Source organism: Rosa rugosa, chromosome 1 (assembly GCF_958449725.1).
Source record: "Rosa rugosa chromosome 1, drRosRugo1.1, whole genome shotgun sequence".
In the NCBI taxonomy this organism is placed as follows: domain Eukaryota; kingdom Viridiplantae; phylum Streptophyta; class Magnoliopsida; order Rosales; family Rosaceae; genus Rosa; species Rosa rugosa.
In genome coordinates this window covers 45216151-45243686 of record NC_084820.1, presented here as the reverse complement: position 1 = coordinate 45243686, position 27536 = coordinate 45216151, and the positions used below count along the sequence as shown (strand labels likewise).

The window sequence follows — 27536 nt, the reverse complement described above, 5'->3', positions numbered from 1 at the left end:
TTTCTTCTAGCATTTTTGTTTTTCCTTAAATATTTGAAATAAATTTATTCAAAAAAATAAAAAAATTGGGATAACTTTGCCGTTAACTCTGTTATTGGCTGAAGAGAAACTCTTTGTTTCTCAATTGATCATCTCCAAATTAACTTGTGATGAACTTGGATTTTCTTCTTCAGAAACAATGACCCTGAGCTCCTTGCACTGTGTAGAACTAGAATTAGCCTGTGCCAGTGCTACCGCACGAATGCGTGGCAGCACGTGGTGATGATTAGTCCCTATCAGCCTTCACCTTCATACTACCACCGATGCAAACAAGAGTTTCTATTTCGGAAATGTCTGGTCACATGAATGAAGGTATCATTCAGAATATACGAGCTACGTACTGATCAGCTAGCCACACCCAAAAAAATGCTCTCCGTCTCTGACAGGTCCAAGAATAATAATTTCCTCCCGTGCAAGAAGTGAGTAATAATTTCCTCCCGTTCAAAGACTTCTTGCTACGAACTTATACCCAATATGATGCTATGTCATCTATGAACTGAATGAAATTAGACAATGACAATCAATCATGGACTACCTAACTAAAGATTAAGTTAGGGATAATTGTATCAATCCTAGACTCAACTCTTACCCTTCTCAGATTCCTTGTAAACAGAAGTGTGGTGATATATTCAAGGGACACCAATTTGGCCAATAGATGTACAGATTCATATACATAAACCACCATGCCATTCATTGAAGGCAAGCCTTCTCAAATTATATAAAGGTATCTTCCGTTTGTGGTACAGGGTGGTGCCACACTGCTACTGTAATTATTGGTTGATCTGCTCTTCTCTAGTACTGCAAACTTAGTCCTAAATCAAGCTGTTTCTCAATCAACTATTAATTTTGCTTTGTCAGGCTACTTGAATGTGCTTCATTGTTGTCAATGTCATCACCATAGACACCAACTGCTAGCGTTTGTAGACCTATTATTCTCGTGATTGCTTCTGGAAATATTCAAAATCTTTCTTTGTCAATTGCAGTGAATTTTAGTACAAGTACATCAAAGAAGGTCGAGGAGAAGATAAAGCAGAATATAGGATCGAAATTTACATTTGAAATTGGTTGCACTAGAGTTTTCTCACAGTTCACCCCAGATGGTATTCATGTACCTGGAGTTATACGTACAACAATAAAAAAACTAAACATGTAATAAAGATTTTTGTAAAATATGCAAGTATTTTCTGTAAATGATTAGACCATATATATACACGTCAAATCAGACAATAAGAACTTCCTCAGACAATAACCTCCTTTTAATAATATAGTTTAAGAGGAGGAGGATAGAAAAAATGTCAAATCATACCGTACCACACCACACTGAGCTAACAAGTGATGAAATAAAGCAAATTATGTTTCTTAAGATTTCAGAACTACATTCCTGCCAGATACGAAGCAAGCTAACAATATTAGTTTCAATTCCAACCAAACCCAAATGTATGAGAAATGACAGCATCATCTTTAACCTCACATTTGAGAAACCTCAACCTTCTATATAAGTCACCTTCTGCCAGACAAGCTTTCTGTGGGTACTGTTGGTGGAGACAGAGAAATGTATGGGTTGATGATGAAGTAATTAAGGGCAGGTTTCACCAGCTTCTTGTAGGATCCAAACTCCGTCTCTTTGTACAAACTCATTATCAATTTGGATGTCTGGGATGTGAGAAATGTTGAGTCACTCCTTGTTTCCTCTTTTTCCACAACTTTGCCTAAGAATTGGACAAGATATAATCGTCAAATTTTGCAGAGGTGTCTTTAATTTGAGAATCAGCCTCTCCACTCCACCCAGACCCAGCTGCCATTCCTTCCCACTATTCCCACTCCTGCAAAATGACAAAGCTAAATTGTTTCAAATTTGAAAAAAGAAAAAGAAAAAAAAAAAGATGAAGATGATGATGATGATGATTATTCCATTATCAGTAACTCAAATCCCAGCTATTTCACAACAGACATCTTCAAATATTGCACTGAGAAAAAGGACAAACGCAATGTTCCCTAAAACCAAAAGAGGCAAGACTTTACATTTACCCCCAACATGAGAACTCAAGCCTTTTCGAATTATTCAGAGACGACGGGGCATTAATTTGGTGGGATTGTAGTTTCCAACATACAAGGATTTCAGGTTTGGATATGGTAGAAGGCATTCAATATTTCTTCGAGGATCATCTCCTCTTCTGAGTTGTCCTTAATATGTATGCCAAAAAAGAAATGCAGTACGCTTTCACAATTGCCGTAAATGTAATAGTGAGTAGGAAATATAGCTTAGCAGACCTAGGCCCTTACATAAAATTAAGTGAAGCAAACTCATTCAAGCACATAGCAACTACTCAGACCACTCATCGAAAACAGAATATATATTACTGAAGTATTAAGCATATATAACTTCAAGAGGAGTATAGAACAGATGTCAAATATACCTCTTCAGGAGTTGGAGCATTGCTATAAAAAATAGAAGTGATCAATGAAGAAGAGGAATGATGATATCACGGAGAAAGATATGACTGAATGGTAATATGAATATCGATCCCAACTACATTAAACAGAGTTGCACAAAGTCTTCAATATGCCATACATAACACAAAATCTTGAACGTGCAATCAAATGAGACTTTTGGATCATTTCTGCTGTTCCACTATTTCAATGCGGCGAAAATCTTCAGCTGCTGATATAAGAAGATTAGCAAGCAAATGTATTAGTCATTCATAATAGATTGGAGTGTAGTGAAAAGAATAGGTTTTTTGCAAATTCAATCCATGAAATTTCATAGGGTCTTGATACACTAATGTGATGATAACTTACTTAGCTATCAAGTTTTTTCCTGGCCTTGACAGAGTTTATTGAGTATATCTTTGAGGATCATATGCTCTTCTGAGTCTTTTTAAACAGAAATTCAGTACTCATTCAAGCACATAGCAAGTACTTAGCGTGTGTGTGTGTGTGTGTTTATTGAGTATATCTTTGAGGGTCATATGCTCTTCTGAGTCTTCTCAAACAGAAATTCAGTACTCATTCAAGCACATAGCAAGTACTTAGCGTGCGTGTGTGTGTTGTGTGTCAAATATACCTCTTCAAAAGCTGGAGTATTACGAACAATAGAAGTGATTGATGACTTGAGTTGAAGTTTCTTAATTAAGGATGTCAAATCCTCAACATAATGAACTGAGTGACAAGAAATAGACTTCAATTTGGCCTACAGCAAAGATGTCACATCCAATGAGATTCCAGGCTTCCACCTTTCCAATATTCCATGGAGATCTGGAGCTGCTGAGATAAGAAAATCAGATATCAAATCTAACATAGAAAAAAATTCAGTTCAACTGCAAAATGACATGTTCAAACAAACTAATTTACCTTTTAAGGAGCTGCGACATAAAAAAGAAGAGAAGTTGTGATGATATCCTGGAGGGTGATATGACTGGGTGAGAATATGAAATTCCCCAACACATTAAACGGAGTTGCACAAAGTCTTCAATCTGCCATACTATACAGAGGCCAGCATGACACGAAAGTCTTGAACGTGAACTCAAATGAGACTTTCAGATCATTTCTGCAGTTCCACTATTTCATTGCAATCAATTTCTTCTGCACCTAATATAATAAATTTAGCAAGAAAATGTATTAGTCATTCATAATTGATTGGAGTGTAGTGAGAAGATTAGGCTTTTTGAAATTCAATCCATGTAACTAAATTTCATACACTAAAGGGATGATAACTTACTCAGCTATCAAGTTTAGTCCTGGCCTTGATATACAGTATGTTTGATCATTGGCCTTACCCAATGCAAAATGAGTTCTAAGGCTAAATTTTGAAGGTGCCTTCCTAAATTAGCAATGAGTAGAAACTGACACTTGGAGATATAGATTGGGTGAGAGCATTGATTTTAAATCTATCAATCTATTGAGTTTTGAATAGGGAAAACAGAACAGAAAAAGAAACATAAATATATATTAATCAGCATTTGAAAGTAGAGGTTGAGAGTTGAGACTACAAGAGCAGCAGAGATGAGAAATGTCAGGCTTTGTTAAACTAAAATACATTGTTTACTAAAATTAGAGCAGAGCAATGCCATGCCAAATTTACATTATGGACTAAATTGGTGAATCTTTTTACTATTGTAAAACTAAAGCAGTAAGCTTCTTCAGGTTTTGTCATTTTCCTTTTCATTTAGGCCTTCCTAAAGCTAGAGACCCAACGCAGTTGCCTTGGTTGGCTTGGCCAAAGGACTGCTCTGGTTTGATCTCAAGCTAGAGTTAGATCATCATCATCCTTGGACAGTCAAAAGAGAGACTTAATAATCAAATTCGCATGCAGTAGATCAATTTTGATAATTGGAAATTAACAGATAAAAGAAGAAAGAAAATGATTGGTACGTACCAAGAAATCGGATGGGTGATCAAATTCAAACTCCATCTTTTTGTACAATTTTGCCATCAACTTTGATGTTTGGGATGTGAGAAATCTTGGACCACTCCAGCCTTGCCTGTCTTTGCAACTTTGAGAGAGAATAGGTTTCACCTCCAACCAAACCAAAATGTATGAGAAATGAGAGCAACATCTGAAACCTCACATTTGAGAAATCTCAACCTTCTATATATGTCCCAGAGTGCCAGCCAAGCTTTCTATAGCTACAGTTGGTGGAAATTAGGCATGTCAACAAGATCAAGTGCTCTCATTGCTGATTCAGCACCTGGACTAGCAGCCCTGAGCTCTATATGCAAGCACCTTGCACCATGTAGATACATACTATGCTGTAAGCATGCCTGGCAGCATTTTCAAGTCCATCACATAAATGAAGGAATTACTCAAGGAGTGAGTGCATAATTATGAGCACTGACACCAAAAAAGTTCTCTCCATCTCTGACCGCAGGTCCAAGAGTTACATTTTCCTCCTTATTGGGCTCCCAAACCTTCCTCTTCGACAAGCTAGGCAGCTAATAGATGATGATTCAGTTCTGTCTACTCACATCTCTAAATGCACACCCCTTGAAAAACCTTACTTGCTCTTCACAATTTATCATTAATCCTTCTGGAGTACTGCAATAATATGAACACATACCAAATACAATAAGATATTGTTAACTATGGCCTGAATTAAATAAGACAATCAATCCAGGACTCCCGAATTAAAGATTAAAATTCATGATAATTGTATCTTGAAACTCAACTCCTATATACCTCTTTGGTTTTCATGTCAAAACATAACTGCAGCGATTCAAGGGACACCAAGTTCCCCAAAAGAGGCACAATTTCACATAAACTGCACTCGTCATCCCTCAGCCTTCTGAAATTATTTGAAGACATTTGTCGTCTATTGCACAGTGTGCACGGTGCAACTGTAGTTACTGATGTTTGGATTTGAGTGCAAGGGGTTCAGTATTTGTTGAGCTTCTCTTGTTGAGTACCACAAACTTGGTCCCAAATTAAGTTTCTTCTCATTTACCAATCTTGCTTGCTCAGGATCACCCTTATCTCTCACACACTTTCTTGGATATTGTTAACCTCACAAAGCTTTTGAGGACTTCCAGCTTATAATTATTTATGATAATGTAAGTTAAACAGCTTCACCATGGCCTTGGTGATTTATCAACCATTTTCAACATTCCTGGATACATTCCATAAACTTCTTAGGTCAGCAACATCATTCAACAGAAGATATATAAAGGGATATAGATTTAATTTCAAGAACAGAATACTCTATACATGAAAAAAGAACACTATCCATCTAAGAGCTGGTTTGAATTATAAGCCTCCAGACTTGTATAACACAGAATCTGAATAGCTCCAGGAAATTGGTGGTACAAATGTTTTCTTGATTAGAGTTGACCCTAGGGGATATTCATGTACCAGAAAAAATAAAAACAAGTACAGTAGTTTGTATAATGTACAAATATTTTCTGAAAATGATTTGAACATATAAGTTGCATCAGACAAGGTTTTGTCTGGCTAACAAAGAAACGGAAAAATTCAATATGTTTTCAAATGTCCCTATATTTGTAACGTATAGACCTAGCCATTCTATAGAACTAAGTGAATCAAACTCATTTAAGCACATACCTGTTCAGTTAGTTAGAGAACACTCTATGTTTAAAATGTGAGAAATCTTGGGCCATTCTGTGATTCCATGCCTCTGTTCGTGCAACCTCACTGAAGGTATGTTCCTCCCAAGATGAACAAATTCTTCACCAGTCTCTTCCATAAGAGCTGTAGCAGTTCCAAAAGTAATCAGAAATGACTGTCGTCCATCTCCTCCACAATTTTTTGGACATAAAGGAGAGGAGGATAGAACAAATGTCAAATATACCTCCCCAGGAGTTGGAGTATTATGAACAATAGAAGTGATGATGAAGAAGAGGAATGATGACATCCGGGAGAATGATATGACTGGGTGAGAATATGAATATCCCCACCACATTAAACAGAATTACACAAATTCTTCAATATGCAGATGTCAGCATGACACGAAAATCTTGAACATGAAATCAAATGAGACTTTTGGATCATTTCTGCTGTTCCACTATTTCAATGCAGCGAAAATCTTCAGCTGCTGATATAAGAAGATTAGCAAGCAAATGTATTAGTCATTCATAATATTTTCTCTTTTGCAAATTCAATCTACGAAATCCTCGTTGGGTTACTTGATACACTAAAGTGATGATAACTTACTTAGCCATCAAGTTTATTCTTGGCCTTGATATACAGTTTATTGAGTATTTCTTTGAGGATCATCTGCTCTTCTTGAGTCTTCTCCCTACTATGTATGGAAAAACAGAAATTCAATATGCTTTCATACTCACCCTAAATGTGAGTAGGAAATATAACTTACTGGACCTAGCCGTTATATAAAATTAAGCGAAGCAAACTCATTCAAGCACATAGCAACTACTCATACCACTCGTTGAAAATAGAATACCACTAAGTACTAAGCGCGCGCACACATATGCACACGAACATACACATATAACTCTGAAAGGAGGACAGAATAAATGTCAAATATACCTCTTCAGAAGCTGAAGTATTATGAACAATAGAAGTTAAACTAAATTCATATTAGACATAGCAAGTTCAAATTTACATTGTACGTGGATTAAGCCTTCCTATTGTCATTGTCATTTTCATTTTCATTTAAGCCTTCCTAAAGTTTGAGACCGAGGGACTGCTCTGGTTTGATCTCAAGCCAAAAGAGATAGATCATTATCATCTTTGGACAATCAAAAGAGAGACTTTATAATCAAAGATGTAGAGGGCATCAAGTTATGCATGCAGTAGATCATTTTGATAACTGGAAATTAACGGGGGAAAAAAAAAAGTGATTGGTGAACAAATTACGTACCAACGAATTGGATGGATGACGTTGTTGATCAATCCTCTTGTTCATCAATTTGGATCACTTTCTTCATCAATTTCTTCCTCTTGTTCGATCGAAACTCCATCTTTTTGTTCAGTTTTCAAATCAATTTTGATGTTTGGGATGTGAGAAATCTTGGACCACTCCGGGCCTTGCCTGTCTTTGCAACTTTGGGAGAGAATGGGACAATTGTAGATGATCAAATTCTGAAGCAGCGGCGTCTTCCTTGGAAGGAAGTCTGGCAGTGTCTTCAGCTTATCGCACCATTCAATGGATAAAGTAGAAAGGCGTGGCATGAAACGAGTTGGTGACGATGAAGTAGCATCATTCTCATCATGATCCCATTCTTCCCACTCCCGCATTCCCTCAAACTCGAGTTGTTTCAGATTGGGGAACAATATAACTTGATGATCAAGTGAGTACTCAAATCCAACCTTCTTCACTTCTCCTATGTATTCAAATCTGAGTCTCTCAAGGGACCCCAAGTCGCCCAAAACCGAAAGAGGCACATACTTACAAACATCGCAGTAAGAGAAGGTTACGCTTTTCAAGTTAATTAAAGAGGAGGTCCAATTGGGGCACAGGGTGCTGCAACTACTTGAGATCCGTAAGGATTCAAGATTTGAATTTGGCTGTAAGGCATTCAATACTGCTTCCTGGATGGTACTCTGGTTGACCTCGCTCTCCATCCACTCGAACCCTAGTCTCAAATGAAGAAGGTGTTTCTTGTTCACCAATTTGGCTTTCTCCGCATCACTCGCAGCACTATCTTTCAATTTCCCCTGCAATCTGATCCAAAGCTTCCCCTGAAGCTCGTCCATGTCTCTCAAATCACTTAACCTCAATCCTTCTTCACCTTCAATTACAACAGTCAGATCTAGAGTCCGTAGACTTTTCAACCTCGCAATTGATTTGGGCAACTTCAGCGGCGGCCACTTTTGAATATCAGCATGAAGATGCTGCAAGCTGGTCAGCTTTCCCATGGCCTCGGGTAACTTTTTAAGTCTCATGCACCCATCAACTCGCAAGGTTTGCAAATTGACTAAATTACACAAACTATCAGGTAATTTCTTCAGCCTCTCATTATAGGATAAATCCAAATACCTCAAGTGCACCAACCCGCCTACCTCGTCCGGAACTTTCTTGATATCGTTGTCACTCAAATTCAACGTCCTCACGCATTTTAATTGTAAAATCAACTCTCGGCTGAGACTTGTAATTTTACAATTAAATGTTGTAATGGTCCGCAGACGTTGGCAGTGGTCAAAAGAAAAGGGAAAAGGTTCTTCGGGTGCAAACATTATGGTCAAATGACCAAGCTTATTGGGCAATTCTATTCTCTCCTCCCCACCTTTGAACTCAACGATTAAGCATTCATTCTTGGTTAAATATTGGAGAAAGTCGTGCACAATATCATGCATTTGGCACCGTATAATATCTCCAAATTCATCCTCCTCAAAATTCTGGAAGAAAGATCGCATTACCAAGTTATCGAAATATGATTCTCCAATGTCTGTCATTGTCTTTTCTTTGTTCCCAACTGAAACAAGAAAACCTTGCGACATCCACAACTCAATCAAAACTTTTCTCTTAATTATATGGTCTTTTGGGAAAGTAACACAATATAATAGACACCGCTTGATCATTGGAGTTAAATCATAATAACTTAGTAACAGCGGTTGGAAAACTTGTTGCTCCATCCTGTCTAACTCCCATATCTCACTACTCAAAACATCTTGCCATTCTTTCTTTGCTTTCTTACAACGCATGAGACCACCTAAAGTCTTGGCAACAAGAGGCAACCCTTTGCACTTCTTTACAATTTCCCTACCAATAGGTTCCAAAATTTGACACTCATCTTGTTTTCTATTGGTAAAGGCAATTCTAGTGAACAATGACCAACAATTTTCATCACTCAACACCTCCAACTTGATTGTGTTATCAGGTGCTCCCATCATCCTAGCTACTTCTTCTTTTCGTGTAGTGACTATTATTTTACTACCTACAGCACCATTCTGTAAAGGTAGCTTCAAATTTTCCCACTTCGTATAGTCTGGGTTCCACACATCATCTAAGACGAGGAGAAACTTTTCTCCCTTGATAGATTTGTGCACAGATTGGAAGAAAGCTTCTAGGTTATTCGAAATGGAATTGACATCTACACCGAGGGCTCCAATGATGGCTTTGGCTGTGTTGAGCTCATCAAATGGGTCTGAGACACAAACCCATATTCTTTTTGTGAAATTAGCCTTCACTTTTTCATCATTATATGCTAGTTGGGCAAGGGTTGTTTTACCGATTCCACCCATCCCTACAATAGGGATGACAAGGGGGCTCTGCCCTTCAGGATTACTCTCACTCAACAACATGCGCACCAAGAATTCTTTTTCATCTACCCGACCAAATGTTTGATCGACAAAAGAAGTAGTCTTTTGTCTCTCAATAAGTTCAGTACCACTTTTTGTATACTGAAAGTTAAAATTTTGCCTCATATTAGCAATTGTTGCTAACCTTTCATTGAGATCTTTAATCTTTTGAGCAATGTCGCGACGAAAAATAAGTCGACTAACTTGGCCAGAACAAAAGAAAGTAGAAGGAATGCATAGACATACCTTCTTCTTAGTCGTATCAAGAGCATTTCCATCTTCTTTCTCTTGTTTCTCAATTTGTAGCTTCAGAATTTCAGTGTTCCAATCATCCAACACGTCCTCCATCTCGTTGGACACGTCCTTTAAATTATCCAGCCATAATTTGACGGAATCCTCCTTCACTTGCCTCTCCTCTGCATCTTTGAGCACGGCTTTTATAGCTCGGAAATTGTCGTTGAGATTTGCAACTTCTTTCTTAACATCAACTACCAATTTCACTTGTTGCTGTACCTGTTGACGGGTGATTGAAGCCAATTGTTCTAGGACAACGGAAATAAGGGCTTCAGCCATCAAAAATTGATCACCCTGTAGTGGAAAGAAGGGGAGACCGATCAAAGGAGCTAAGAGTGAGAAGTGTGTCCATACATATATGATGTACATACTATTATATATTGATTAGGTCGACCGACATCCACATGTCACATGTGAATGATGTGATGATGGGCCTAAGGGGCGGCCATACTTGACTTTGTACATTCCATTATTTGGTGATTAGGTCCACCGACATCCACGTGATGAGGGGGCCTTAGGGGCCAGACTTCACTTTATATCACGGACTTTACCTTTCAACTTTTTTGTTTTCTTTATCAAATTTAATTCCAGTAAAATGAAATCGTTCATTTCGCTTGCTTTCGTAATCGTCATCTTGCTAAATATTTGAAATAAAATCTGACAGAGCAAAAAAAAACAGATTGGAAAGCAAACGACAGAGTAAGGCTCTATTATGAAAAGAAAAGAAAAAGTAAAGGCAAACAATAAAGACAAGTGTCATATTAGGTAGAATGCATTATTGGTCAGATTCCATCAGTGACAAAAATGCATTATTGGTCAGATTCCATCATGTTAGTCGTGTGGTTAAATTCAACCACATGCTAAATTCTAAATACAAACACATACCAAATACAATAAGATATTGTTCCCTATAGGCTATAGCCTTAATTAAATAAGTCAATTAATTATGGACTAAAGATTTTATTCACGATAATTAGAACCACAACTCCTACCAACCTTTCATATTTCATGCAGCGTGTGAATGTTGATCATTAATTTGGTGAAATGTTAAGATACAAGTTCAACAAATAAAATAATACCTAACTACATGTTGTCCAGTTTGGTAAGACATCAGAATAAATGACTACGAGGCTCGTTCAAGACCATTCCTAAAGGGTGCCTGGGAGGAAGAAAAATACCTAGTGCCAATGTTTCAGTTGACTTGTCACTCAGCCATTTTAAAGCACCATTTGCAACAGACCTGGAAATTCCAAAAACTTCATGGGTCAACTGCAGTGCACATAGTGAATAGCGGAGATAAAAAGCAAAGCTGGTACAGAAATATGCATCCAATGAACATAAAACCGTACGTGAAAACAAAATAGCATCATATGTGAGCCCCGGAAAAATTCAAAGGTTTAGTGAGATCGTTTAAGGAATTAAATTTTCGATCTCGGTGGTTATTTAAATACTCGGGAATATTCATCTGCATTTTTCACAAGGTGGAATATGTTATTTTTTTTTGACTCGATAATAAAATACACGACACGACGAGTTCGTGGGAATTTTCGGAGAATTTTTCGGATACCCGAGCTAATTTTTACAAATTTTGGAAGTTTTGGGATTATAAACAATTATTTAAGGAAAATGGAAATTATCTGGTTCAATCTGATCCATTCATTTACCCACCGCTTAATCTGGACCATCCAAGATTTTTTAAGGGAACTATATATAGACCTTCCATCAGACCAACGCATCAGATGGTTCCAGAAGCATCAAGCTCCCTCTGACCCGCGACGCGACCCGACGACCCGAGAACAAGAACCGGTCGGAACTCCTCCGTCCGACCATATCTCGCGGCGGACCACCGGCGTTCGCTTCGTCTCGACGACGCCGACGTGCCTCTGGCCACGGATCATCCATGCACGGACTGTGGAGAGAGATTCGAAGCTTGAAAGGTTTGAACTTTCCGGCGATGCTTCTGCAATTTCCGGCGACCTTCGGGGCTGTGTGAGGTAGGAAAACTAACCCTCTCCTTACGCTCTACGTGCTGGTATAAGTGGTTCTCGAATTCGATTAAGTTTTGATGAATTTGTGTTTTGGGTGATTTCGGGTATCGACGGACCGCCGTCCATGGCGGCGATTCCAGGCTTCTAGTTTCGTTTCTGGCGTCTTGGAAAACCAGTTGAGGTCCGGGGAAGCTTGGTTCCTTGAATTGGCGTTCGGGGATGCTTTGGTCCTTGCTGCACTTCGGACTAGGATGCGCTCTGCCCTCTGTTCGAAATTCACCAAGCACAGTGGCTGCAAGTTTGCTTGCTCACGATATCTGTTAGCTCAGATTAAGCTACTCTGATTGTCAAAGGTAAAATTCGAGTTCTTGGGGTGAAACTGAGCTTTTGGTGATTTATTGCCGAATGGTTGGATGGGAGTTGAATTGGATGTTTGATTTAGAATTGGTTTATACTTATGTGTTGGCTGGGAATGGAATGATGTTGTGATTGTGATTTTGGACCAAGTACATGCTGTGATGTTTGCTGGGATTGAACTATAGATTTAATCCTTGCTTGTGTTAGTTTTGAATGGTGAAGTTGTTCTTGTTACTACTTAATTGTGGAAAGAAATTGGGTCGGGAAGACACCACATGTAACAATAAAAAGAGATGGGTATTATTAACGAAATGCTCAACCCGGGATTTGAAGAAAATGGTATAAGTACTGTTTCCGGTAAGAATCCGGAGTTAATGGGTGCCCTTAGCAGTTTTGGGCACACTTAATGAAAAATGGAAGGAAGTCAAAATGGTTAATTTTGTGATTGGTCAATTTGGTCAAACTTTGGTCAACCCTGGTCAAACCAAGAAAGTGGGTTGGACGATTAGATAATCGTCGATATATTAATTAAGTGTTTAACGGACCATTAACGATTATTATGTCGGAATCTAGGACTCCAGTTACCCGAGGAACGGAAGGTTCGTGAATTTCGGACGACTTCAGAATCCAGGTAGGGGATTCGGGGCCTTTCTCGGTTAGTGGTTTTCCCGTTTTATATAAAGTGAAGCATGATGCATGTTAAATTATATGGTATGGTTATGTTTAAATGCAATGCATACTAACCATTCCGTGAGAGATATCGTTGATGGCTTGAGAGCGAAGGGTGGCTCTGACTTCCTTGGGTTCGATCCCCAAAACCTCCGGAGGGTTAGCTACACCGGTCGGACGGTGCGCGATCGTAATGACGACCCGATTCCGTGTGTGTAGCTAGGTAGCGGACGCTCTCGCTACGCTTACCTGGTTATGAATTGATTTGAGGTAAGGTCGTGTAGTTGGTCTATGGGACAACTACACGACCGTATTTACTTGAAGTTCATGCATCGTATTTTATATCGGAAAATCATTTAAGTCGTCGTTCTTAAAGAAAATGCATTTACTTATGTTTTTATACTGGCGCCACAAAAGTTTATTTAAAGGTTTTCAAATCTAGCCGGGGTGAAGCCCCTGTTGAGCAGCGAGGACGAAAGCTCACCCCTACAACAGTGTGGATGCAGGTACTGTGCACTGGTGACGGGATTGACGGACGGAGCGGGTGTGCGGAGTCAACTTCGGTAAACGGTTGTAATGGGAACAGGTTTCGAAGTTTAATTCCATTTCTTGATTGTTTAGTGTTATCTCAGAAGTAGTTGATTGATCATTTATTATAAATTCGATTCTCGGATATGTCGATTATTTCTTGACTCCTTGTTGACTCAAGCTCTAGACGAACAAATATTTGAAATAAAAGTTTTCAAGTTTTCACCTCAATATTATTTTAGACGTTTTCGCTGTGCGGTTTACGAAAAAATTATTTATTAAAATGCCTTGCGGGGTTCTGGAATGTAAATCGAACCTTCGGTTTATGTTTCGGGGTCTCGCGGCACTGTGACGTGCTCAAGCTGGTGAGGTGCAGTTTGGGGCGTTACATCATAACTCACAAGAGCTCGTGATTCAATCAAAGGCTATAGCCTATGCATGTGTAGGTATACCCAGATTTTTAACATAACAGATGTACTTAATATTCAAACTACTTTGCATTAAAATTCCAGGCAATAGAATAGACACTTCAATTTAACCACAATCAAATCTTCCAATTGATTTGCCCACACTCCGATGGCCCTCTCCTCACCTTCTCTTCCCGCCGTCGCCGTCTTCTTTCTTTGCTCTCAGCGGGTCCCACAAGAGCTTCGCGTCACTCAATTTTACTACTCGTCCGTGGAACAAGTTAAGTACGAAACGCCGCGTTGGGACGGTGTTCGCCGCTTCCGGTGATTACTACGCCACTCTCGGGGTTAACAAAGCCGCCACTAGCAAGGAAATCAAAACCGCTTTTCGGAGATTAGCTCGCCAGGTACCTACTTCTTCTAATCCACCATGATTGATTTTCACACTACGTACTAAGAATCTTGTAATGTTTTGTGAATGAACTTTTGGCGTCGAATTTTATAGAATGGAACTGTTAGTTTGAGGCATTTTTCAGCAACCAAACTTACTGCAAACTCCTTCAGGACTTTAATTCTTTGGGGGCATAAAGGTGGCAGTTTCTTGATGCATGTTAACGATTTGCCATGCATTATCTATTGTTGGATATGTTCTGGGACAATCTGGCCTCAATTTGGTGATTCTGTCTTTATCACAGGATTTAAGCAAGCACAATAACTATACACAGACTTGCACAACACATATAAACCTTTTGGTCTTTGCACATGAGAGCCCACTTCGCTCCAAGTTCCGTCACGATTAGTGAATCAATTTTTTATTTTTTATTTTTTTTCACAATTAGCCTGATTTAATATTTACGGTATATGCTACTTCCTCGGCAACATTTGTACACTATAGCAGTATTATTTGAAAAGCTATAGGCTATATGCCAGTGTCTTTGCAACATTCTCTATAGAGCAGAATTATTTCAAAAAGTAAGCATTCTCCATAGAAAAAATTGTTTTTGAGTATGTATGCTATTTTTGGACAGTTGCTTTGTTTCTGAAGTGTGTGCCCAAGTTTACATTTGGGTTGATTTATTGGTTATTGTTCTTGTTATTTTCAGTACTTCTCTTGAAGGGCCTGTAGATTGTGTATATATATTTTTAGCAAAAGTTGCTTACCTGTAATCCATGGAAGAGAGTGCTCTCCCAGTTTCTATATTGATTTCCTAGTTTCTCATGAATATGTTAATTTCTCATGAATATGTTGAAATCTCGAAAAACTATCTCTACTTGTTTCCCCAATTGTTAATCCGAGTTATCTGATGAATGTTTAATTTAGTTAAATTAATGCAATGTTGTTCTTATTTTTGACAGGGCTTATAGTATTATTATGTGGTACTGGAATAGGCCTGTATAAGCAACTATAGAGTTGTAAACGGTTTCCATAGCCAGTTGCTTAATGATGCATATTATATGTTTAAAACTTATACAATTTAGTTTTGTTTTTGTGCAGACTAATAATCCTTTCGATTTATTTGAGACATTTTTTGGGTCAAGCAATCCTTTCCCTGATATGGATACTCGTTTTGAAACACGCCGTCGCAGTACTATTACTAAGGGTGAAGATATACGGTGAGTCATAATGTTGCAGACAACGTCATTGGTTCTTGATTAACATCATTCATTGTTGCATGAATGATAGAGAAATTGTATAATTTGAGTTTAGGTGGCCCTTCTTCTTGACAATGAGATATTATGGCGATTCTAATTTTACTTCAAATACAATTGCTGCTATTAAATAACTTTTTTCCCTCATTTTTCTAAAATGTCAAACCCCTTGTTAAAAATGAGTCTAAATTGGAAGGGCTCTTTTTGTGGATACCTGATTAGTGATTTGTTCTCCAGGAAAACATAGGCTGAGTAAAATTTTTATACAAAGCAGTTTGAAATTGATTGATTGCCAGAAAAGATTAATTTAAATATCTATCAAGTTCTTTATCTTGAGTTGCTTAAGCAGGGTTTGAGTTGTTTGCAATGGTCATAGCACATGATTTTTGAAGTCCTTCATTTAACCTGTTTGAAGTCCTTCCTCCAGAATTGTTAGAATTTGGGCCAGAATTCTGCTTTGCCTTTGGATGGCCTGGTGGATACCCAATTAACTGATAGCATGTTTGGACCCAATGACCTGGATCTCCACAATAGGAACACTGAGGCCTGCCTCTACCTGTACCGCGACGCCGATCATTGTCAAAACGGCGATCTGGGCAAACATTTGGACGGACATCTTGTTGGGCAAAGGAGCGATCAGATCTTTCAAATCTTCCTCCTCTAGCTGAATTCGAATTGAACCTGTTGTTGTTCCTTACTGCCATAGCTGCTGCATTAGAGCTAGATTCGGCTGAATTATGTGAATCAGTGAGAAGTCGCTGTTTCTCTTCTTGAGAGACTGCAGCGTATGCTTGGCGGACAGTTGGAAGGGGATTCATCAAGAGGATTTGCCCACGAGTTGCACTGTAAGTCTCATTCAAACCCATTAAGAATTGCATTAGTTTTTGTTGATCTGCTTGTGCTCCATGTGCTGCATCTGAATATGTGGCCGATTCATCCCATAAACTCTTCAATCTTGTGTTGTAGGTAGAGACTGATAATTGTTCTTGCCGAAGAGAAGCGATATCTCTTGTGAGAATTGCTGACGAAGATCTTCCCATACTTCATGAGTAGTAGGATAATAGATAATACTGTCAGTGATTTCTGAATTGACAATCCAGGAGTGGATCATGTCGTTACATCGCGACCAAGTCGCATACCCTTCTGGATCAGCTTCTTCTGAAGGAGCCTTGATTGATCCATTGACAAACCCGAGCTTGTTCTTGGAATTTAAGGCCAATGTCATAGCTCTTTTCCAACCAGAGTAGTTGTCTCCGTTCAAGGATTTGGAGACTAGAATTAATCCCGGATGATCCGAGTGATGAGTGAAATAAGGATTGGAGATATCAGATTTTGAAGAATCTGAATCTGATGAACCAGGGGTGGCAACTGATTTGCCGGATTTAGGAGGTGGTGGTGGGACTTCGTTGATGGCCATGGTGACTGAAAAATTGAGGAGATGTTACAGAGGAGATCGGTCAAAAACGAAGAGTCAGGATCTTAGTCCTGCTCTGATACCATGAAAAGAGAATATATTTGGCTGGATTATCTCTTCTATACATCAGTGTTCAATATATACAGCAATTACAATCAGTCTCCACAAAGCTAGGTGACAAATAAGGAAAACTATCCTAGGTAAATGATACAGAATGAATGCATAATGATACAGAATGAATGTATTTGATATTGACAGCTATTCTAACAGATTCTGCTATACTTTCCAACAGAATATTAGCGCCTCACTGCTACTTGTTCTTTTCACTACCTTTCTGTGTCTTAGAAATGCTTTTCTTCTCCTATTGTTCAGTAATTGTTGTGATACAAAATGAATATACCGTGGACGACTTCTTAGTTGACTCCTGATCCACATATGTTCAGTAATGACATCACTTTAGAATTTTCTGAGGCTATATTTGGAGTGGAAAAAAAATTTGAACTTTCCCATCTGGAAACATGTGAAGTTTGCGCTGGGAGTGGAGCAAATGTAGGCTCCAAAAGGAGGATATGTTCTACTTGTGGTGGGAGGGGTCAAGTTATGAGAACAGCGCAGACACCTTTTGGCTTGTTTTCTCAGGTAACTTTGGGTTTCTGGTTTCTCTGTCTCTGTTGTTTTTTATTTTTATTGCTTCTTTCTTTTGATTTACATATCTTCCCAAAAAAAAAGAAAAAAAAAGTACTGTTGGCTAACGATCAAATTCTAAAGAAAACTTTGGGCCTGTTTGGGATTGATTTTTGGAGACCCAAAAGTTCTTTTAAATTAATAAAAATAAATATTTATAAATAAAATAATTGCAGAAAATAAAAATAAAAATATTCTGACTTGGGTGAGTTTTAGAACCACTTAATAGTATTTTGAGCTTCCTGGTACAAAAACGTTTTTGCAAAATTGGACAAGCGCTTTTAGGCTTTTCAAAAGCAAGCCCAAACAGACCCGAACATGTAATGAGACAAGTGCATGTGGTAAACTTTTCACATTCTATTTCCTGGTTTTTTGGCTGGTTTATGCTTGTGGTTTAGAAATTTGTCCAGTCTCATACTGAATGCACCTTAACAGTATATCAATTGTTGATACTCTTGAAGTGCATTCAATATGTTTTGGTTATTCAATCATAAAGTTGACATATAATCTTCACATATTCTTTGGTGAAGAAGTCGATATTATTTTGGTTGATTTATACTAACATTTTCTTCAATCAGCACTAGGATATCAATCCTTGAAATGTAAAGTGCAAATTTCTGAGGAGGATATGAAAGTACAACACCAGCTGTTAGTGTGTGTACGAGGCTTTTGACCTTTTGTGTTCTTTTTTTGTCTGTATCTTGTTGGGATCAAGTTATATATATGTCCAATGAATCAGTAGCAGAAACAGTAGAAGTGGTTTGAAGCATTTGCCGTACGTCAAATTCTTCCTGATGTATAATGGCATAGGTTATGGTTGCCATGTACTGCCACCAAGTCAACCATGGAATTGTATTTTATGCTAGAGCTTTGTTTTCCTAAGATCGTTGTAGTCTTTTGTTGGGTAGTTGGCATGGTCAGAGTCTGTAAAATGCTGATGCTAAATCAACGAACGTTATGTAAGACAATCTTAATTTTGACCCAAAATAAAATGTAATGGTTGTGCAACAAAGTGATAAACTATACTTTGTTCTTATATTTTCTCAGGCATGCAACTCAATTAAAATTGGATAAGGGTTTTACAACCTGACATGACATGAGAAGGCACAAATGGTTGCCTTAGATGGCGCCAATTGGGATAAGAAGAATTTACATATAAATACATAAATGTGGAATAATCACTTAGGGTGCTGTCTGGGAAGGCCAAACATAAAATTATTTAAGTAGTGAGTAATGACATAATGGCCAATAATTACTCTAGGTGGAGTTGATTTTGCTAATTGAGTCCTATATGTTCATGGATGCTTTCCTGCTTTTGTACATTTTCCAAGTATTTATGGCTAAGGGCTACTTTGAAGTTTATATTGCAACCATAGAGATGAGGCCGGTATCCTTTTCTTTTGCCTTAGGGACTGATTCACTCTGTGTAGATTAAAAAACAGAATACCTAAATTACTGGTACATCATCTTCTGGGCAAAAATAATTGGATGGTGGTTTTAAGTTATCTTCCTGTTCATGTTAGGTTTCTGCATGTCCAAATTGTGGTGGAGATGGTGAAGTTATTTCTGAATACTGTCGGAAGTGCTCTGGAGAAGGACGTGTTCGTGTTAAGAAAAGTATCAAAGTGAAAGTTCCTCCTCGTGTTAGCAGGGGAAGTATTCGTAGAGTTGCTGGAGAGGGAGATGCTGGACCGAGAGGGTAGGTGTTCGAATTTCCCTTATATATGGATAGATCATTGAACAAAATTCCATGTTACTGGCTTCTTTTTGTCTAAGCTATGATATTTCCATTATAGACTACATGTTCTCGTGATTTCTAACTATGTAAGGCTCTGTAGTAATTACCAAGCTTTGAAACAAATGCTGATCTATTTTTCTTCCCCCCCAAGGGAAGATGTTTCTTCTCTCCCTGACAAATGCTCATCAGTACTGATATATCTTAGATGTATCTGTCGCTATATTCTTAAGTTTGAGTCCGATATGTCTAATCATATCCAATATTTTAAACTTTGGTATTTACAGTTGGACATCCCTTTACATAGAATTCTTTGGTTCCGTAAATATGGATTAACTTCTTATTGTTTTGTTGAGTGAATATTACATCAACTTCTTATTCTATGGCTGTGTGAATATTAGAGGAACTTCAATCAAATACAAAGTTTATAAACTCATCATTCATCCAAAACACAAACTGCATTGGAGCAGAAAATTTGACGATTGCATCTAGGTGTCAAATTTGTTATGTTATTAAAGCTGCCTTACTCAAACTTGTTATGTTATTAAGTTGCCTTATTCACGTATTGTTATGTTGACTATGTACAGTCAAGACAATTGAAGTCTTGTGTGACCCAATTCATAGTGTAGCGGATTTCATACCCTTATGAATTACAGCCTCCAGGATTTCATGATTGCTCGTAATTTTGCTTTCAATCCTCAGATGGAATAGTTAGTAGTTTTTTCTGAGAGAATAAATATATCTGTAATTCTGTACGTATAATTTCAGTATTTATGTCACACATTATGGTACATGGTTTAGAATCATTTGTTGATTTTGTTACTCCATCAGGGGCCCTCCTGGGGATCTTTATGTATATCTTGATGTTGAAGAAATAGGAGGAATTTGAAGAGATGGCATAAATCTCTCTTCAACAGTATCTATAAGCTATCTGGACGCCATATTGGGAACTGTTGTTCAGGTAAAGTTTTCATTGGATTATTTCATGCTCCCATTTTATTGTTCAGATTTTTATCCATCATTAAAATTATCTTTTCTTTTTTTTTGAATAGTTTAAAATTATCTTCAACATTTTTTTGGTAACCTTGTTTGTGATGCTTACTGCTCACATAAAGTGATTACTCCTTTCACTATTTTTGCACGTGTCGATTGTTCTTCTACACTTTTAAGATCAAATAGTTTATCATATCTGTCTGCGCTTTCAGAAGCTGAAATTCTTTTTCTGGACCAACTTGACTATGGATCTGTTGTAGTACACCATGTTTGTTTTGGTCCCTTTTTTTTAACCCCCTCTTCCTCACTCGTATATTTAGCATGACCAATTGATGGAGGTTCTGGCATGTAAACAGGTTAAAACAGTTGAAGGATTAACAACACTACAAATTCCACCCGGCACCCAACCTGGTGACATTCTAGTCCTGACCAAAAAAGGAGTACCAAAGCTGAACAAGCCATCAATTCGTGGTGACCATGTGTTTACAATTAAAGTAGCCATATCGAATCGTACCAGGTAACAGTTGTCTCTATTTTGTATAGGGTAGCTGACAGTGTCACTTCTTCATTTACCTTCCCCTGTTCATTTCTCAGTTCAGTTCACTGTTAGTCTATTACGTAGGTCAAGTATATTTTTGGTGTATGCTCTGTAGAACCATGTGAGCTCTGCAAGCGTTAGAACATCCTTATGAAAGTAAAAGACACTAACATGCTAGAAAGATAAATTTCAATTAAACAGAACTACTTTGTTGGGACTTGGAAACATACAGAATATATGGCAGTAGCTTCCAAAAACACTGACCCTCGCAGACGACAAGAAGAAGAAGCAGAAAAGAATTCAAGCATCGTTAACAACACCACCGATTTCATTTCTCAGGTTACTTTCTCTTTCTGGGCTTTTTGTTTTTCCCCGTCTCGCATTGCTATGCTTGGCTTTGATTGGATTAGATTATATGTTAGTCAGAATAATTTGGATAAGGAATTCAATATGGTATGCATGGATTAGTGGCAACACAGTAAGCAATGCATAAGATAATTTTGACTATCCATATCAGAGTTGTGCACGAGAGTCGTATAGAATACATGATTTTGAGAGTCACACGAAGTATGGAAGAAATTGCAGTGATTCTAGAATCTAGGATTTGCAGGGGAATTTTGGTCAAAGAGAGGCTTTTTTTATTTTTATTTTATCTTTAAGGTTAATCAAGTAGCTTAGCTGGGCAGCTATGTTGTCAATTAATAGTTTCCTTATCTGTATGAAGCTGATTAGTGATCACTGTAGATAAGATGCACCAAATCACTAGAAACACAGGGAGAATGGGAGATGATGTTGTTTGCATAGTCACTTATGGTAGCAATGCAAGCCAGTCCTTTCTGAAAAACATTTACCAAGAGAGGGAAAACCTTTCGAATGCAACTATTCAGGACCATCCTTCCCTTTCTGGCCGGTTGTGGGTGAGGAGGGATTCGAATCTGTATATAAAATCTTCTTCTTGTACAGCTCAAACAGGAACACCCCAATCCGGGCTGAGAATGTGTATGAGTCAGTCACAATGGTAAATATGAAGTTTCTTTGGCGTCATTCAATAAAAGAATAACCTACGCCCCTGTATCTCATATGGGTTTAGATTTGCAAAATCATGGCTTCAGTATCAAATATGTACTGTCCATGTTCAGTCATAGGGTTTTGCAAAGATTTAAATTTGGTTAAAGTTTTCTTTGGTAGTTCGCTCAATCAGGAAAAAAAAAATGTAGCTTCAGTTTCTGTATTAGAGGGCTGTGTCTACTACAAATCTATACTCTGTTAAAATGCATGATGGTTGTGTGCATTATGGATATGAATTGTTGGTCCCCTTTTAACAGTCTAGTTTCATTTGAAGATCTCCCCCTTTTTTGTTCTATATGTCGTCAATGGACACCATGCTTTCGATGGAGGAGGGTACGATGTCGTGAAGAGGAGGCTAGGGTTTTGGTTTTTCATATTTACCATTGTGACTGACTCATACAGTAGCCGCTCCCAAAAACGGCTACCATTGTAACATTCTTTTATCATTGGGAGCGGCTACTGTAGACGCTCTAGTTTTTTTTTTTTTTTCCCTAATGATTCGATTACCTCCATTTTATGTAGGAAAAATGATAAAAGAATGTTATTTATACATGTCTTATCTTTTTTTTTGAAACGAGGGCTTGGTGCGGCTACCCTCCAACCTTGATTAATGAAACTGCCGAATACAAGGGGGGGACATTGAGCCTAAACCCCTGATTACAATAAGCATCTAGAGCACGTCCTGAAATAATATCAGAAAACTCTACAAAATACATGTATTCTAACAAGCACCAATTAGCAAAGAGTGCACTATTGGCTACTCTATTTGCTTTGACAAAGCGGTGACATAACGGAAAGATAACTCGATTACAGCGAAGCATAAATACCAAAATCACAGCTTTCCTACTATGTTGCCGCCGGAAAATAAATCCGACGACACTTAGTTTCATTCTGCCACTAGGAGGCTGCGACCATTTAACCAAGGATCGTCGCCTCGCTGGGTCAGACAAGGCACTTAGAGTGCACACACAGACATTTAGCCCGACTAACCCTACAAGATTCATGCAGGGACTTATTACACGCCAATAGTGAGACATACCTAAACAACTAATGAAAATAAGACTAAAAACATAAAATAACCAACTAGCCCAGGCCAGGCCCAAACAGAGAGCCCAGGCCCAGACCTCGACCCAGGACAAAGGAAGAATACGGACCGCCAGCCAAACCAGGCCCAACCCCACCATGGCCACTGCCGCCAGACCCCTCACTACGCCGCCCCTCTGCAATTGCCGAACCGCCATGAACCTACTGCCATCCCAGTCGCTCCATGGGTAAGCACTGCCCCAACCAAACAAAGCCCGTCCCAGATCGGATCCATGAGATCCAATCCAGATCAGATCTGTCCGATCGGTTCCACAATGCACCGCCACAAGCAAGCCGCCACCAGCCAACCTCCGAGTTTGCGACACCAAACCAGTCCGTCGAACCGACCATCGAGGAGCAAAGCCAGATCGGATAACCACCGCAATCTCCCTCTCCTTCACCGCACCAACTGCCACCGCGATCTCCACGATCAAAACAGAACGTCGATCAAGGAGCTCGACCTCACACAGACCCACAAGGAGCCAACCAATGCCCGTCCGACGACGGCGAAAGGGCTCACCGCCGGACAGGGACGCAATTCTCTACTGCTGTCTCAAGCGCATACATGTCTTATCTTAGATTAGGGTACAATTTAATTCATGTTAAAACAATCCATCTATTAATAACCTGACATTAAAAATAACAAAAATTACAAATCATGCCACTGACACTTCTCACCAAACCCGTCGTCGAAAACCGTCTCTATCCAAAAAGAAAAACGAGCTGCAAAAACTCTTTCTTCCTTTTCTAGAAAAGCTCTCTCGCCGTCAACCTATTACGGTTCCCATCAAGCTTCAAGGTCGCAGTCTTCAAGTTTCAATGTCTGATTTTCACTGCCAACCTATTACGACTGTGACATGCATTGTCTCCCGGCATTGCGGTTATTAATAGATGGAAATGGGGCGTACTTGGGAAGTGTCATTCTCCGAATGCGATCCCTGCGCATTGGGGTTCATGGTTGACATGTCTCATCTCTGCCCAACTTCGTTCAGGGTTTGTATTCCGTCACTACTAATCCTTCATGACGAAAATGGGATTCCTTAAGTTGCAGCTCCCGCCATCACTTTTTAGGGAAAAGTGTTCCCACAGATGGCGACTCTTGTTGGTGATGAAAAGTTTCAAAGAGGATTTTTACTCACTAATAAATACAGACTGGAGTGAAAGCTGTTCAGGAATGATCGAGAAGCTTTATTTGAGCGTTGTCTGAGTTTGACCATCAACGTGCCCATTATTTATAGGTGTGGGAGGACTTGGGTCATAAGTCGTGATTACTACCGTCTTCATACCTATAATTATTATCAAGCTTTATGACCGTAATCATTGCCGTGCTCTATGGCCGTAATGATTATCACACTTATTGCTGTAATCATTATTGTGCTTTATGGTCATCATTGTTGCTACATTTACAATCATAATTATCACAGTATTCATGGTTGAAATCATTCTCGTATTCATGGTGTGGTTAATTGTCATGATTGTGGGTCCGAATTTGTTGACCACCCCCAAAGCATATTTGACATATGTATTCCTTTTCATAATTCAAATTTTGCTAGATCTTGAAGGATGTAGAAAGTAGAAACCAGAGAGAGCAGGAAAAGAAAAAGAAAAAAGTCGGAATTGACCATGCATATATGTTAGAGCATCTTTAACACTCTCTACCTTGGTTCTTTAGTTATTTTAGAGAGCATCTTTAATTTTTTTTTTATCAAATTTAGCAACTCCACCAGACTCTTTAGGGAAGCAAAATGATAGAAAGAGGCAGAAGAGGAAGTTTATGCCAAAAATTTGCTAAATTATTTAAAGGATTTGGGGTGGTGTATATATATATATAATTTCTCAAAATTCAAACATATCACATCTATTTGTCAATCAAATATTGACACGTATCTCTGTGGGGAAAGCATCAATTGCTACAGATAATTATGCAAAACTACATACAGATCTATTAGTGCCATTTTCACATTCACACGAATGGCAGTGTGAAAAGTTACTATTAAAAATGTTGGGTGAATGAAAGTTATTTTGCAAATTAAATTTTTTTTTATCACTGATGGATATCTATGTATAACGAATTTATACAAATATTTTTTTCAAAAAAAAATTATAATTTATGTTGTAAATATTATTATCTATATGGCTGTCCACGTAAATACTCATTAGTTGTGTACTTTGATGTAAACTCTACCTCTATATAAAGGAGGCTAATGAGACTGAATGAGAACACTTCTACTTCCTCCCAAATCTCTCTCCATCTTCTTTTTACTTTATAACACGTTATCAGCACACTTGTTCTATTCTATGATGATCCTAGAATTTTTGGTGTAACGTTGTTACTTCTTACCATAATTCATGATCTATGAGTTCATCCTATTTTTGGCGTTCCCTAGCTATATGCATATATACATGCTTATTGTCTCTTATATATAATCACTAGCGAATCAATATATTTGTTCTTCCTTATATCTTATAATGGCACATGTAATCTGATGATCATATATGTCTGCCATGATAGTATCTCCTCTGTTTATGATGGTGGGTGCATGGAGTTCTCCACACTATAGTATATCGTTAATATTGTCTTACCATGGTTATATCTTATGTTCATACCTACAAGCTATTCTGGCTTTTCGAGATCTTCAGTGACATTTAACGGTGAGCAATTTCAACTACCAGTAAATAAGGTATATATGTTTTGAATTGAGTTTTCAATTTGATCCTTCTTCATTTTATCTATTAGATAAACTGGTACAGCAAACTCACTTTTACATATATATTTTTTTTTTGGCTGGAACTTTTACATATATATGGTTGTCAGTATTATAATCTCGTGGGCTATAACAAATTTTAATAATCCAGTTACGGAATTATATACATATATATGATCAGTGCATATTTCAGTCTTTCAATTGAAAGAATTTCAAGTATATATTTATTTGTTTTGACCATTTGATTCACCTTCTTCTTTCATTCAATTTGGAAAATTGATATGGTGGTGAACTATCTATTTTTTGTAATCAAAATAGATCGAGACCTGAAGTCTCTTGATTCGATTACAGAGGGCCTGAAGTTCCTCGAGAGTTACATGATCAACGCTGTGACCTAATTTTTTTTCAAAGCTTATACAATTAATGAGGGCCAGAAGTTCCTTAGAATTATACAATGATCAAAATCGCATGTTACTTGATCCTTGATCATATGGGGACCTGAAGTTCCTCTAGGGTTATGAAATGTACATTGGAAAAATGTGACATGAATCTCTTCAGAACTTATGCAAATACGAGGGCCAGAAGATCCTCAGAGCTATATAATCGAGCATATGAACTCACATATTTTTGATCCCCAATAATTATAAAAGGGCCGGAAGTTCCTCAAAATGTTTGGGTATTGGGGTTCCCTCCTCCGCACGACAATGTGAATTTGAAGTTCCTTGCCTTATTTTGAGATTATGTTCTTGTGCAATTAGGGAGAGATACAAGATTATCATGTATTGTGAAGTTAACCAGACCAGAAGTTCTGTGTATTTCCTTCACTTATGGAACCAGAAGTTCCCAGTTCATTTTATCGCATAATTTTATTTAAATTTTGCTAGCATTATATTAATTTCCTTATTTTCATTAAAGAATTTTTTTTTTATTACGGACTCAGTCTTTTCTACCTCCAAATTTCGAATAAGCATTTTGGCCAAAAGTTCAGAATGCATTTTATGTTATTAATCTACATCAAACAACAATACAATAATTAAACGTCATGTTTTAACTGTATAACACGGACCAGAAGCTTCGTGTATATCCTATGAGATCCACCTTTCAATTCTTACAAATTTGTTTTGTGTCACCTTCAAACTTATGTTTTGAGTGACTTTCAGACAATGCAATTTATCCATGGTGTCCAGAAAACATTATTAAGGCTTATGCTTATGGGGCTAATATAACAATCATCTCAGATCTTACATATCTGATTGATGGCTCCAGAAGAGCACTTATTATTGTCTCTTTGCATCCTGTGTCTCCAATATTACCAGAGATGTATAACCTCTCCCTCTCATGGATCTTATTGATAAGAAAGCTGATTGACATGGCTATACCATGAAATGCCACCAGAAGTGGATCATGGCAAGAGATCATAAATCAGGAGTCAATGTAAATACTGTCCTAACATCCACATATGTGAGGAAATTGTACATTGGGTGTGTGTCGCCTATGGTACACTATATGGTGGATGATTATCAAGTCATTTTCGAAAGGGCACTGGTCAAATTAAATTACATTGACTAATAAAAACATTGAGATTATTACACATCCCTGATGTCTTTTGCTTATAATAAGCAAAGTTGAAAGCACTATTGTGTTATTCCTCAGATTTATTGTAACCTCTTGA

The 27536-nt window shown here is 38.0% G+C and overlaps 1 protein-coding gene and 1 pseudogene across 11 annotated transcripts; one reads left to right on the top strand and one right to left on the bottom strand.

Moving 5' to 3' along the window:
- Window positions 1-1209: 1209 nt before the first annotated feature.
- Window positions 1210-11229, bottom strand: LOC133725064 (putative disease resistance protein RGA3). 11 transcript variants are annotated; one of them, XM_062152094.1, is made up of 10 exons: window positions 7371-11229; window positions 6704-6791; window positions 6342-6584; window positions 6095-6241; window positions 5216-5642; window positions 4415-5074; window positions 3391-3627; window positions 3104-3300; window positions 2457-2701; window positions 1210-1862 (listed from the first exon to the last, which is right to left on the bottom strand). In XM_062152094.1, the coding sequence occupies exon 1, from the start codon at window positions 10412-10414 to the stop codon at window positions 7415-7417; it is 3000 nt and encodes a 999-aa protein (XP_062008078.1). In that variant the 5' UTR covers window positions 10415-11229; the 3' UTR covers window positions 1210-1862; window positions 2457-2701; window positions 3104-3300; window positions 3391-3627; window positions 4415-5074; window positions 5216-5642; window positions 6095-6241; window positions 6342-6584; window positions 6704-6791; window positions 7371-7414. The 11 variants fall into 11 exon arrangements, with proteins under 11 accessions (XP_062008078.1, XP_062008079.1, XP_062008077.1 ...); XM_062152095.1 differs by having other exon boundaries at window positions 3104-3303; window positions 6095-6584; XM_062152093.1 differs by having other exon boundaries at window positions 6095-6584.
- A 6264-nt stretch (window positions 11230-17493) lies between these two features.
- On the top strand, window positions 17494-26750 carry LOC133725066 (uncharacterized; annotated as a pseudogene).
- The last annotated feature ends 786 nt before the right edge of the window (window positions 26751-27536 follow it).